The sequence below is a fragment of the Malaclemys terrapin genome, chromosome 2 (genome assembly GCF_027887155.1).
Source record: "Malaclemys terrapin pileata isolate rMalTer1 chromosome 2, rMalTer1.hap1, whole genome shotgun sequence".
Lineage (NCBI taxonomy): Eukaryota > Metazoa > Chordata > Testudines > Emydidae > Malaclemys > Malaclemys terrapin.
In genome coordinates this window covers 196,660,852-196,675,192 of record NC_071506.1, presented here as the reverse complement: position 1 = coordinate 196,675,192, position 14,341 = coordinate 196,660,852, and the positions used below count along the sequence as shown (strand labels likewise).

The 14,341-nt window shown below is 40.8% G+C and overlaps 1 protein-coding gene across 1 annotated transcript in view; it reads right to left on the bottom strand.

Moving 5' to 3' along the window:
• Nucleotides 1–3,718: 3,718 nt before the first annotated feature.
• LOC128831306 (uncharacterized) overlaps nt 3,719–14,341 on the bottom strand; it is a 102,797-nt gene continuing 92,174 nt past the window's right edge. Inside the window, exons 7-10 of the mRNA XM_054017621.1 lie at nt 10,213–10,299; nt 6,739–7,044; nt 5,649–5,732; nt 3,719–4,502 (exon numbers count right to left, since the gene is read on the bottom strand). Of these exons, the coding sequence (XP_053873596.1) occupies nt 4,360–4,502; nt 5,649–5,732; nt 6,739–7,044; nt 10,213–10,299 (620 nt within the window). The 3' untranslated portion in view covers nt 3,719–4,359. The remainder of the gene's footprint in view (nt 4,503–5,648; nt 5,733–6,738; nt 7,045–10,212; nt 10,300–14,341) is intronic.

Here is a 14,341-nt window from a genome sequence, read left to right as displayed (position 1 = left end):
AGGCCTGGTAGAACTGGTGTAGTGAGGCCAATAGCATTCAATGGCATGTTACCACCATGTCTTCTAGACCTGCTCTAGTGACACCATCATAAAAACGCCAGCACTAGTACTGCTGCACTTGGTGTCCTTGGTGGGGCTGTACAGCAGGAGGTTGTGACGATCCACTCTTGTGTGCTCTGGACAAGTGAACTGCTAGGTCACTCCAATCCTTGATTCTGGGAGCCAGCCTTACCTTGCTCTGCTGTGAGAACCCCTACTCCTGGAGTGTTCACATGCACCCTTTGGCATATAAACTGCTCATTGGATTGTGCCATAGTCTAATCATGATGCATAATAACTTGCACTGGTGTTGCACTTTCCATCCAAGAATTTCAATGTACTTTAATGCATTAAGTTTCAATATCTATGTGAGGCAGGTATTATTCACAGCAGGAGAAACTGAAACGCAGAAAGTATAAGTGACTTCGTCATTCAAGAAAGGGTGCGGAGGTGCAGGGGGGAGATACTCAGAAGAGAGCTGGGGCGGGGTCACAGTCTCGATGCTGGTTGCCCCCCACTTCTACATAAGTTCCAGCACCCCTGTGGCGGCCCCTAAAATGGATCCCATGGGCCCATGCATTAATCCACTACTGAGTAGAGCAGAAGAATTACATCTCATGTTTGGTTACCATGCTAATACACCCAAGAATGACGTTCAGTTTTCTTGCAACAGTGTTACACTGTTGACTCGTATTTAACTTGAGATTCACTATGACTCCCAGATCCCTTTCCACAGTATTCTTTCCCAGGCAGTTATTTTCCTTTTTGTATGTGTGCAATGGATTGTTCCTTCCTAAGTGGAGTACTTTGCATTTGTTTTTATTGAACTTCATCCTATTTACTTCAGATCATTTCTCGAATTTGTCCAGATCATTTTGAATTTTAATCCTATCCTCCAAAACACTTGCAACACCAGGAAGGGCAGCTGTTTAACCCAATCCTTTTGTAGTAGCCTAGATAACCCTGGCTCATATCAACTGGGATCACCCTAATGCATCACCACTCAGACACTTCAGTGATGAGCGATAAATAGCAATATAAAATAGGACATGGAAGTCTATAGACCACCAATGGTTTCTGTGATAGATTGTAAGGAGTGGTCAAAATCGCCTCACTTCTAGGTCCCCGTAGCAGTGAATAAAAGAGAAATAGAAGGATCATCCTATCCTCTCCTCCTGTTCTGACTTTCAAGTTTGGCAGCTCCAGTCCATGAAGATTACATCTGCAATAAGCACGCTATAGCGCCCTCCCAGTTCAGATGTGTGGTCAGTCTGCCCATGTGGCATCCCCACAAAGCTACTGAGCATGCTGCAACTTGGTGCTTCAGGGGCTGAGCAGGGCTTTCCTTGTAATTGCTGCTCAGTGTTGCCAACCTCGGCAATTTTTCACTGACTTGCCTCCTTTTGAAAGGCCTTCGGAGCAAATCTCCCCACCACAACCCAATAACCCTTTAGTTGGCGACAGGTGACCCTTTGGGTGCTCTCTGGGTGATTCAGATGGGCCCTGTCTCTGCTGCCACGGGTGGCCTTTGTGAATGAGCAGCCACCAAGGCGTGTGTGCACAGCTGGGTGGGGAGGCAGCCAATGGAGAAGTGGGGGCAGGGTATAGACCCAGCATTGTCCCATGTGCGAGTGAGCCGTGGCTGCTGCCATGACACCTCCATGGAGCGCACGGGGCAACAGTTCCCAGTGCCTGTTTCATCCAGCGGGTGGGGGCACCTTTTCCTTCCTCCCACCTGGAGGTACTTCCTGTGCTGCTTTGTGCCCCTCTCCCCATACAGCACAGCACCAGTGAGAGGGGGGAGAGGCTAAGTAGCCGCAGCCCCCAGCTCCAAAGTTGCCTCTGCTCTGTGGTATGGGGGGAATGGCTGCAGGTAGAGCCCAGGGAGGGGCCAGGCCTGGTGTTTGCAGCTGGCTCACAGAAAGCAGCCGGGCCTGAGCCGGCACAGGTGCAGTGAGTTGAGACCTCATTGTGAGGTCCATTTTGCACAGGCAATGGTGTGTGGCGTGGATTCTCAGGGGGCAGAGCCAGGGAACAGAGAGGTGGCCTGACCATAGCCACCCCATGATTCTAGATATGATTTTATCCTGGTAAAATGATGCATAATTCACAACACAGTCATGGTAAAAACAGATCAAGTCACTCCATGGTCATGGCCACCTTTGGACCCACTGGCTCAAAGCAAAGTCACAACCTGTTAATGTGAGTCAGCTGATCAAAGTGATCTAACTCTCTGATACCGCGTGGCAGCAGTGGCCATGTAATGGGCAAAGTTCCCGGCCCGTGACAATGGTGACAAGCGTGACATAGCTGTATCCTTAGCCATCACGCTTGTTTGCTTTCAATACCTGTGAGGAAGAGGAGGAGGTGGGAGGTGGAGGTACCAGGAAACAAAGAGCCAGGCAGGCAGTGGAGAGAAGAGTGTGAGAAGGGGATGCTGCAGCCAAAGGTACGGGGAGGAGGAAGGGCCAACAGCAGCCTGTGTGTGTACATCCATTGGGGGTTACTGTGGCGGGGGAAGTGACTATATTACCAGAACTCCCCAAAGTCCTGGATTTTGTGGGACTGTCCTTTGACCCCGACAATCCCCTGTTTACCCCCGGCCCCCCAAAACCGAGTGGCATTGTGACCTAGCGCATGGGGTCATGGCCCCAGTTAGCTTTGGCTCATCTGGCCCTCCATCTCCGTAGCCCACTTTAGCCACTTGAAAGGTTAGGACGTATGCACTAGGGTGCTGCAGGGAGGAGGGGAAGAGTGTTACTGCTGGGGGAGGGAGAGTGTGAAAGGAGCAGTGTCACCAACTTCGGCGATTTTGGGGACTACTTTTCACATGTGTTTGCCAAAATGTCCAGTTTTGAGGCTGAAAACACTTTTGCTGCTGCAAGCCACTTTAGCACCAAATGTGACAGGAAGGACCCGCTCACTTCGGTGTGATCAGTGCCTCCACACCCCTGCTGCTAGCACCCAGGCGGTGAGAAGGAGGAAGCAGACTGACTGAGAATGCAGAGGGGTGAAGAGACAGGTGCAGGAGCCGGAGTGTGAGAAGAAGCAGAGTGGGAGGGGGGATGATTGCCAGAAGTGGGGGAAGCAGTGGCATACAGGAAGCAGTGCGGGGAAGAGGGGACAGGTGGGACAGCAGAGGAGGAAATGGACTAGAGGTAATGGGTGGTGGATCGGACTAGAGGGAGCGGCAGGGGAGGAATATCGGTGTGTATAGGCATGGATGTGCAGAGGATAGGAGCTGAAGGGGAGGGGTGGATATGAGAGAGGGGGACAGAGACAGGGTTGGGGCCGAAGGGAGGAGGCCTGGTCTAGTGCTTAGTGCTAGCCTGGGAGTTGGGAGACCTGGGTTTAATTCTCTTTTCTTCCACAGGCTTTCCATGTGGCTTTGGGTAAGTGACAGACCTCAGTTTCCCATCTGTAATATGGGCATAAGAATACTTCCTTATCTCACAGCGGTGAGATTGTGAGGCATTAGAGATTGTGAGGCATTCAGATACTACCATGGTAAAAGCCATATAAATATGTTACATGGTTGGGTGCAGGGGATGAAACAAACGGGTCTCTGACCACTAGAGAACCCTCCCTTGTAGTTCCTAGAATTGATTTCCTTTAAATAAATAAACTGGACAGAATTCTGCAATGTTGAATTTTATTTAAAATCCATTAATCTTTCAATTAAAAAAAATTCGTCATATTTCAGAAGCCTGTTTTTATTTTATAAGGCAAATAAGTGTAATTAGTAGAAATGAAATGACAAATCATTGTAAGTTACAGATTAGGACTCCACCCCTGCAAATATTTATGGGACGAGTTTTCCCATTGACTTCACTGAATGCAGTTGGCCTATCCACATCCAAAAAGTGTTTTTGCAGATAAGAGCCTAAGAGACTGATTCTGCACTACTTTGTGATGCAAAATTCCCATTGAAATCAAGAAGTGTAGCCTCAGCCCTTGAAGTTCCACAGTTACAAAACTAAAATAATATAATAGGAAATATGGTCACATATAAAACTGTTCGCTCTCAAGCAGAAGAAGCCATCTGTGCTATTTAGAGAAATAGCCAACAAAATCAAATAGAAATGCATGTCTTAATATTTGGAGCAAGGTGTTTTAAAGAGGGTGACCGGATGTCCCGATTTTATAGGAACAGTCCCGATATTTGGGTTTTTTCCCTTATATAGACGCCTGTTACCCCCCATCTCCATCCCAATTTTTCACACTTGCTATCTGGTGACCTTAGTTTCTATGAACAGGCTTATGGCAAAGCAAAGTAAATTGCAGACACAAATGCTGACTTCGGAAGGTGTACGGAGAAGTTTAAGGTTTCTTTCCCTGGCGCTTGATTGGACTTTGCATCCTGTATATGAAGAAGAGTACGATGACGTAGTACATGGTGCTTTTCAGGAGAAGGACAATGTATATAAAATATGCTGTCCTGTGTATGAAACTGTCTGTAATATCTACACAAAATACAAGAAGAAGAAGTGGTTAATGTTGCATATACTATAACCGCAAAAATATATATATATATATATATAAAACCATGTGTGATAGCATAAGGTATACATGGTATTTGATTGCAGTAATTATACCACCTAATCAGATATCTGATTGTGTCCTCTAAACAGGTCTATATTCTGCTCATACCTTCCCATCCAGCCGAGCTGAGAGAAACAAAGAGGCACTCTTAGCTGGGGTCTGCTAAGGAGTAAGCAGAATGCTAGTGCTTCTTATAATAGGCTGGTGCCATGATTTTAGGCCAAAATTTTCAGACCTGGGTGCCTAAGTTTGGTATCCAAGCAGCTGATCAATCAAATGGTCTGATTTTCAGAAGTACTGAAATTATACTGAAATCAGTTGGATCTTCAAGCTATCAGCACCTTTACGCACCATTTGAAACTTTTGGCTTTGAATACTTTTGATAATTTAACATGTTAAATGTTAGATTAAGGAACAGTGGCACATGCAGGTTAAAGAACAATGACCCATGTGGCATGTTAACAAAGCACAACAAATACCACCAAACATGTATTTCAGCAGGACTTCTAGAATGTTTAATCTGAGCTGCCCATGGCCATTAGGTTTTGGACCCTTTTGGTAACGCACAGCAGATGTTAACGTACAGAGACAGGTGCCGACTTTCTTCCTTCTGGGTGGGTTCTCCACCCAACTCCACTCCTTCCTCTAAGGTCCCAACCTCGCTCCGCCTCTTCTCCTCCCCGCTCTGCCCCATTCCCTGTGGGCCTGCACCCGCCCCACCTCTTTCCACCCATGCTCTGCCTCCATCCCCGAGTGCACCCTGCCCTCACTCCACCTCTTCCCCTCTGCTCCGGCCCCACCCCCAATGCCTTCCACCTGCCCCCGAGCAGCTGACTGGCTGGGTCCACCAAACAGCTGATTGGCAGGTGGCTGGGGGGTACGCAGCACCCACTATTTTTTTTCCATGGGTGCTCCAGCCCCGTAGCACCAACAGAGTCGGGGTCTATCCTTACAGCAGTATTCCACATCTAGAAAGAGAAAATATTTTCACTTTTATCTTAACCGTATCAAATAGTGCTTAATTCTTAATTATATTGTATAGAAAATGAGAATTGAGACACAATTACCTGTGGAAAGCATGGTGCCATTCTCAGCATTCTTGATACAACCTCTTGTGGTTTGAGGCATTACAGTTGTGTCTGAAAAGGTGTCTGATAAAAGCATAACATGTAAAAAGGGCTTTAATTGTCAAATGGGATTCTTGTTGAATATTAAGGCATACTTTTCTTGATAGAATTCAAAGAGAAAGATGGGAAAAGTATTATAACTACAGTGACTCAAATATGGAAAGTTAATATTTTAAAAAATGAACACCTAGATTCCATTCACAGAATAAATGCTCAGTAGCACATAATTGATGTGCAAAACCAAGTAGAGATAAAACTGGGAAAAATGCATATGCTCAGGCAGTTCACAGCCCTGTGCCTGTAACAAGCTCACTTGAAGTCTTTGGCATTTGCATAGGTGCCGGTGTCTGGACTAGCAGATCTGATCGCAGGGTCTGGACGTTGGCCCTTCTGTGTATGCAAGTTTTTGTTAATGTAGAGCCAAATGCATTTTGTCCCACCAAATTACTCAGTTGAATTTGGCCTTTTGGAATGTGTATATATACTCTGCAGATGAAAACCTGGCCGCTTGCTTTGGTCTCTAGCCTGAGGGAGCTTGAGACTGTTGGCATTCAGGATAGTGGTAATGTTGTTTAATAGCTGTACAAGACACAGAAGAAAATAGTTCTGATGAGGACACAGTCTAAGGCCCATATCTTAGGTATTTTTGATGTGCAAGAGGGGGATGTGTATGTTATTATTTTTGTTGCAGTATATAGCACTTGTTCAAAACCAAACATTCTAGCCCAGGTCTCTGGCGGGTGTAAATCTACAGAGCTCCATTGACTTCAGTGGAGTTACATTGATTTACACTAGCTGAGGATCTCAGCCAACATTTTCTTTCATTATAGAAAGATTTTCAACTGCGGGAGAGGAGCCAAAACTGAGCTTCTGATGGAGAAGCAAGCTTCAGTGATAGCCCACTTATGGAGAGATGGAAAGTAATATTGGCCTGGAGAGCAGAAACCCTTTTAGGAACAGCAATACATTTTATTGTAAAGAAACAGTGAACTCTCTAAATATATATAGAACTAGTTTTTATAGTATATACCTGGAGATTTGATAGGGACAGAACCAGTATCTTTTTCATGTTGATAGTTGCAGTGATAATTCTTGTTGCTATTTTTATCTACGGTCAGCCAGCTGCTCATTGAGTATGATTGTTGATTGTCACCAGGGGGCCAAATTTCCTCGTGCACTGCATTTTTCTCTGCATTCTTCTTCTCATCTTCCCAAGTCACTTTAATAACATTTGGGTAAAAATCCTCAATGAGGCACATGTATGATACTTTCCCATCTTGTTCAGTAGAAAGAGGTAGGACCTGAATCTTGGTGGAATCAAGTTTTGCTTGTATATCTTTTGGAGAGAGAAATGAATTTGTTAGGAATTAAGTAAATTCAGAATTACATTATATGTATCATGCTTTACTTTTGAAGCAATATGGACAGAATTCACAGATTTGAAAGTGGAAAACAGAGACAATTTCATTTTTTGCATCCAATTCCTCCAAAGCAGTCAATCTTAACTTTGAATTCAGCATGAGAACGATATCTCATTGCCAAACGTATTTTAACTGCTTCAAGTCTATAATATATTGTAGCTGCCTATTAAACTCTGAAGATGGGAGTAAATTATCCACTTATGAGTTACAGCTTTAGGGAGTTGGAATTGCAGAAGTTTTCGTACTTAAATTGAAGGCAGGTTTTTGTGGAACAGAAGAATCTGTGAGAGTGCCCACTAACTTAGTTTCAAACTCAAAATATATTAAACACTTTTTGAATGAATGCTGAGTACAGCTTTATGTTCTGGTTCATTTCAAAACATTTGTGACTTTGAAAATCTGTCCTTTATTTACCCAAAATTTGTATATAAAAGACACTGTGATAGTGAGAGGAAGGGTACATCTACACTGCAATAAAAGCCCTGCGGCATGACCACCACTGGCCCAAATCTCCTGATTCTGACTTGCAGGGCTGGGGTGGTGCGGCTAAAAATTGCAGTGTAGATGTTTAGGCTTTAGCTGGAGCGCAAGCGCTGAAACCCAGTGACGGAGGTGGTCTAAGAGCCCAGGCTCCAGTCAGAGCCTGAATGTCTACACTGTTTTTAGCACCAAAGCCTGAGCCACATGAGCCCGAGTCAATTGACCCAGGCTTGGTGCCACAGGATTTTTATTACAGTGTAGATGTACCTGACTGGAAGGGTATTAAAGATTCCACAATCGTTTTAATAAGGCCTCTCTTTAAATATCATTAGAATATTTTATCAGGAGATAAATTTGCCCTGAACCAACTGTATATACTATTTAAGAACCTTGATTAACACCTTTAAAAAGAGAGTCAGGAAAGTAATTTTTAAGCCTTTTCCACACTAAGGAACTGAACCATTTTGAAATGTTTTTTTTTAATCAATTATTCACCTTAAAATGTTATAAGAACATACAAGATATGTTCTATTGCAGACCCAGGCAATACAACTTTGTTGCTGAACACCATTTTGCGATATTACAGTAAATACATTAACATGTATCTCTCAGTGACAAATATCAATTAAGAAATTAGCAAGGATGATGCATCCTAAAATGCGTTGGTCATGTATTTGGTAAATGTAATGGAGTGTTATGCATAATGCTCAACACTTCTGAAAATTAAGTCACTTAAATGCCCCAATAAGTATTTAGGAGCCTAACTTTAGCTAACCACTTCTGAAAATCTTGATTATGAAGCATTAATAATAATGGCGCTCTCAAGAGAACGCAATTATCAAATCTTTGCTGAGGAATAGAGGGAATGTTACTGTTTGTGTCAAAATCCTGGAGTGGATTAGCAAAGTGCCAATTAGTGAATTTCTGCTGTATCTCCTGAGTTATTTTTAAATAATTCTGCCACAGTATTTATTTTGTCACTCTAGGAATAGAGTTGATCAAAAAAAAAAACCTGCAAAAAAATCAATTTTTTGTCACTTCATAACATTTTTTAAAATTGCTGCCTGCTATAAATTGGATAAAAGAATCAAAATATTTTTATTAAAAGTCTGAACTAGAAATGATAAAAATATTATTTGATCCCTGAGTTTGTTAAGTGCATGAAATAATAAATACTGAACTGGTCCCAAAAAGACTCCCCTACTAAAATCACTATCTGTCTGCTCATTTCATATGGCTGACGGTAAATGATACATTTTTTTAAACAGTATATTGAATTTACTAGTTATCACAAGAAGTGAGCAGGTTCAAAACACATTTAGTACCGTTAATCTCCGTCTCCTGTTTGTCACTGTGGGATACTACCAAGAGAATAAGGTTCCCAACCCAGCTAACTGCCAAAGAAGTATTTTCTACAGAACGAGGCAACATTCTCATGTTATAAATGTACATCACAAAGAAGAAACAGAAGGTTGTCGATATTTCAGTAGTGTTGAAGGTTCCCAAATGGGCATCAGGTATCATGTCATTCTCTGTTTGTTCCAACACTTATATAGAGGTGAAAAATTAGAGGCCATTTAACAAAATAGTTGGCCTATACTCCACAAAATATATTACTCACTCAAGTCTTGTATGTATTCAAAAAATCTTTACATAGCTTCCTGCCCAGTGATGCTGTGCTTTGCAAAAACTAATGATTATTTCTGACATTTCTCTCTAGATGTTTTTTAGAAATTAGAGTCATATTTACATGTTGACACTTTTGTAAGTACATGTAATATTTTGTATTTGCACATGGTTAGATGGGTGTCTATCCAATATAAAATCTAAATTTTGTACATATATAAGCAGCATGTGTATTTGCATAAGTGGATTTGCAGCTGCATGAGCAAAATTAGTTTTAAATTTGTCACCTAATTTTATGCCTGATCTAAAACACCTTAAGGCCAATGGGATTTTCTCCCTTGGCATCAATGGGCTTTGGATAAGACACTTTAAGAAGATCAGTCCCAACCTAACTTTTCAAAACACCTTGCTTGTCTAATTTATTTAAGTAGAATTTTTAACAAGGAAGGTGTGTTGTAAAAGAATATATGTGATATATTCTTATTACTTTAAGTATCTCTTCTCTTTTTTAAGATGGCAGTTGACTTTGGGCCCTTTGGCTTCACTCTTTGCTCAAAAGAAATTCCTATTAATTTCAATGGGAGGTTTTCTAAAGGGAGGATTCAAGGGCTAAGTTTTAAGTGACTCACTGCTAACTAATTTTTGTGTGTGTTTGCAATCTGCATGCCACTTATTAAAAAATAAGTAAATGGTCCAGCAAAGTGCCAAATGCTCCTCTGAAGTTCTGAATGCTTCTTATTTCCCATTGAAACCAACAGACATTGAGGGTGCTCAGCACCTGGTATTATTTACATCCAAAAGAGAAAAAGGATCGTTACGACATTTCTCTGTTGCTAGCCAGTGTCTTATGATTTCATTAATATTAGTGTTGTTAACAAATTATTGCCAGTGTACATTCTTGCATTGAGATCAATTATTGAGCTTAATTTGATAGATTATGCCATTAAACATTTAAAATAGTTTCTTTAAAAACTTACTAGTTACGACAAGTTTTGTGCCAGTTCCAAAGATTTTCACAGCTCCCACAGTGTTGCAAGTTACTACAAAATCTGCCCAAGACATGTCTATTCAGAGGAATCAGATCTGAACAAATATTTCTAAATAGGCACAACTGAGAGCCAGTTAGTTCAAGCAAAGAAATGGTGGAATTTTCAATGTATTTTTCAGGGTGAGGTTACATTTGTCTTTTCAAATACTGTATATTAATATTAATTTGGTAGCTTTTAAATTCTGTTTAACAGAAAATCATTCATCTCAGTGACAGAGAGGATCTGGTTGACAGTGGAAACGTAATGTTGGACTTGTACTATTTTCTCTTGCTTAGTGGATTGAAAAGGCTATTTCAGTTAAATTCTGCTGGATGCCCAGTGGTCGAATGGGTGCATTTTTAAAATACCAATATAAATAAAGACATAATTAGACAAAAATACTAATTTTACATTATACTGTGACCTATTCCCTTTTCTCAAGATGCTTCATGACATTTTTCCACCCACCAAACACTATTTTGAATGGTTTCCTGAATGGTTTCACATGTAAAGCTATCTAATACAATTTTGTTTTCCTGTGCAGTATAATTAAAAGGAATCATAAAAGGCCAGTAAGCTTTGGGATTTGTTGTATTCCTATTGAAGTCTCAATGACAAAGGAGAGAGATACTTTGAGATGCATATTTTAGCTACCTAAAACTAACCGGTTCTATTGAACATTATGAAACAAGGGCCAAATCGTAGTTCGACTTTCTATAGCACGTGTTGTGTAGAGTCTCGCTGATATAGACAGGCTAAAAAATATGTGGGGCCAAATTCTCGACACGGCAGAGATAGAGTTGTACTGATGTAACCAGAGGATAATTTAATTCAGATAGAATATCTTCCTTCATATTGCTTGTGTTTGAGAACAATCACTCATTTAATTGTTGCATAATTTGGAAAATTCCTTATGACAACAGTATTTCAATATGTCAGGGAAGAAACACTCTCTCCCATGCAGTGTGACTAAATTTGTCAAGAACTGACAGGGACTCTGATCGTGAAGTATCGAGGAGCCTCAACTCCCATCAGAGTCAATGGAAGACCAGAAGCTTTCAGCACTGGGCTCACAATGCATGTTACAGGCTCAATACTATGCTTATTAAAAATATGGGAAATTTTGATGCTGAATCAGGCCCTTTTATTCCTACACCCATCCACTCTTATGTGAAGGCATTTATGTTTTAGTATGAATTTGAATTGATTTTGTGCAATAGAAAATTACAATACTAATCTAAAATGCTCATGTCAGTAATGAAATATACAATATTCACAAATCTTGGCTCTCTTGGTTCCAGTGCACATCCTTTCTCCCAGACCTACGCTCTTAACAAAAGGGAAAAAAAATTAGGATGAAATCCGGGCTCCATCCAAGTCAATGTCAAAACTCCCATTGACATCAATGGGGCTGAGATTTCATCCCTAACATCTTACAACTCCTGACTAATACATACTTGTGATACGAGAGGATAAATCCTGGTCACCGCACTAAGGAGAGTAAAGGGGGTTTCTCTAGGAGAGCTACATGATGGACGGGAAGATGAAATCTTTCCCCCAACCTAGCTAGTGCATCATAGGTTGTGAGCTTTAATAATCTCCATACAGTTGCCCCCACACTGAGCATGGATTTTGACCAGTTGATCTCCCTAGTCACAGACCCACTGGCCATTCCATGCCCTCACCACTCCCCTACCCCTGATCCCCAATGTTCTTTGGTGCACAGGGGTCCCCTAGAATTGCCTTTTTGGCTTGCCCCCTGCACTGGATGGAACTGTGGATGTTCTCCTGGTCTGGGGCATTGACCCCAACACAGGAGAACAACCCAGCTTTGACACAGGGTGATCAAAAAACATTCTATGTTAATAATTAATAGTCAATGTGATCACTAATCCGTTTTACTTTGAATTCTGTACATTAACCTCACATTCAGATAGTAAAGACATTCATTCTTCTACTGTAGATTGCATATCACGTTTCCATTGTCTGTTATCCTTTTTGAATAAATTGTGCTTGGCAGTTGCTAAATTTATATTATAACAAGTAATTTTTTCTCTATGCTACTATAGAACTTACTTGAAACAATGAGCTTTGTGCCAGAGCCAAAGACTTTGATATCATTGTTCTCACTGTGTTCACATGCTTTGTAAGAACTCCTGGGCCAGATCTTCAGCTGCTGGAAATCAAAGGAGCTCCACTGAGGATCTGGCCCATATAGCTTCCATGTGGTCCAATATAGATTCATATTATTCAATGTGCAATTGTGAACAGAAGTTGAAAGAATCACTTTAATATACTAGACTTCTGATTTAAATGGCTTTTCCTTACAAAATGGCAAATGCTTGATCCTGTATTCCTCTGACATCAAAACTCCAATAGACAGCATTGGATGTTTGGAGTACTTTAGGAGTGGACATACAAAATAAGTCAAAAACTTCAAATGCATTCTACCTACCAAAGGCTTAGGATTTCCTTGGACTGGGATCCCTCAGCATCACATGAAATTTCCATTTTTCTTTTAAAGTGAATGTAGTACTTGTGAAAGGTGCCAAATTGACAGCACTGGAAACTACTATATTGAAAATCCTGCTCTCACTTACACTGGTGTAAATCTGGAGTAACTCCATTTTAAATGAATGGAGGGAAGTCAGTTTAAAAAGAGGAATGACGAGTGTGAGAGCAAAATCAGAACTGCTAACTATATATGACTTTACAAGCAATTTCTGCTTGTTCAATATACTTGTGAATAATGTTGTCCCTGCTAAGAAGTACGCTTACACAACATAGGTAAAATCCTGGCCCCAAAGTCATTGCCATTGAGTTCTGTGGAGTCGGGATTTCACCTCATCTTCTTAGAACAGAAAAGCCCCGACTCTCATAATTCTGTAGTCAACTTTAGCCCTGGCACAAACAGCCACAATTTCTTTTGATTTTATTTAGAATTGTGCCAAGGTCTGAATTTCTCCATGATCTTAGGGTTATTTTTTTCTTAGGAGGAATTTACTTACCCAATATTTAATATTTCTCTTTGAGAAGATATTTTGTTATTAAAACATTTTATTGTATCCTACAGTTTTAATACACTAATAAATCAAGTGAGCAATCTTAGGTCTTCATGCTGTAATAAACAATCTGCACATATTACAGACTTGCTTCTCCATTCCTTACACAGTCAAAACACCTGGTAAATCTATGGGAGTTTTGTCCATAGAATATTCACTTACAGCAACATGCTGACCCTAATCTGATATGTTTAGAATTAATTATGATAGCGTATTCATTTTAGTTGGCAGCATTACAAAAATTTACTTTTAGTTGAGAGCTATAGGAGTATTGAGGTAAACTTGATTGTGAATTAAGGGTTAAAATAGACTGACCGTTCTAGATGGTTTACATAATTGTGCAGATAATGATTCTGAGAGAGTAAGGACCTGATTTTTCTTTGTCCTGTGTTTGTGCAGTCAGGTATACCAATGCAAACTAGGTGTAACATGCAACTTAATCAAAATGGTAGCATTTCCCATTGACTTTTCATGAGTGTAAATGGCTCCCAAGAGCCAGGCAAAGAAGACTCAGGCCCCAAGTATATATTGTTAAACACTATTAAGAACACTTGCAAGTGTCAGTTTGCCTGCAATGCCAAGGTACTTCACACAAGACGACAATCTCTAGGGCCAAATTCTTTCACTTACACTGATAGCTGCAAGAATTCAGTTATGAAGTTGCTGACTACTTTAGAGATTACTTCTTTTGTTTTAATTGAAATGCATAACATTACTTATTTCACAGTTGTTTAATTTTATGCATGTTTATGAATTTTAGTGAAAGAATTTGGGTAATATCAAAGTTAACATAAATTTTTGTCTCTGGACCAAGGACCAGCCTGCTTACGGCGGCACATCCTCTGAAAAATGTCATTAAACAGCTGATCTTTAGAAATATTCATTAACTTGAAAAAAATCTACTTTAAATCTATCAGTAAATATTGCAGGTTTGCTCTGGGATTCAAAAGTTGATGTATTTGGGATCAGATCCTACGAGGTGGTAACAACCCTGACTTGCACTGAAGTCTACAGGA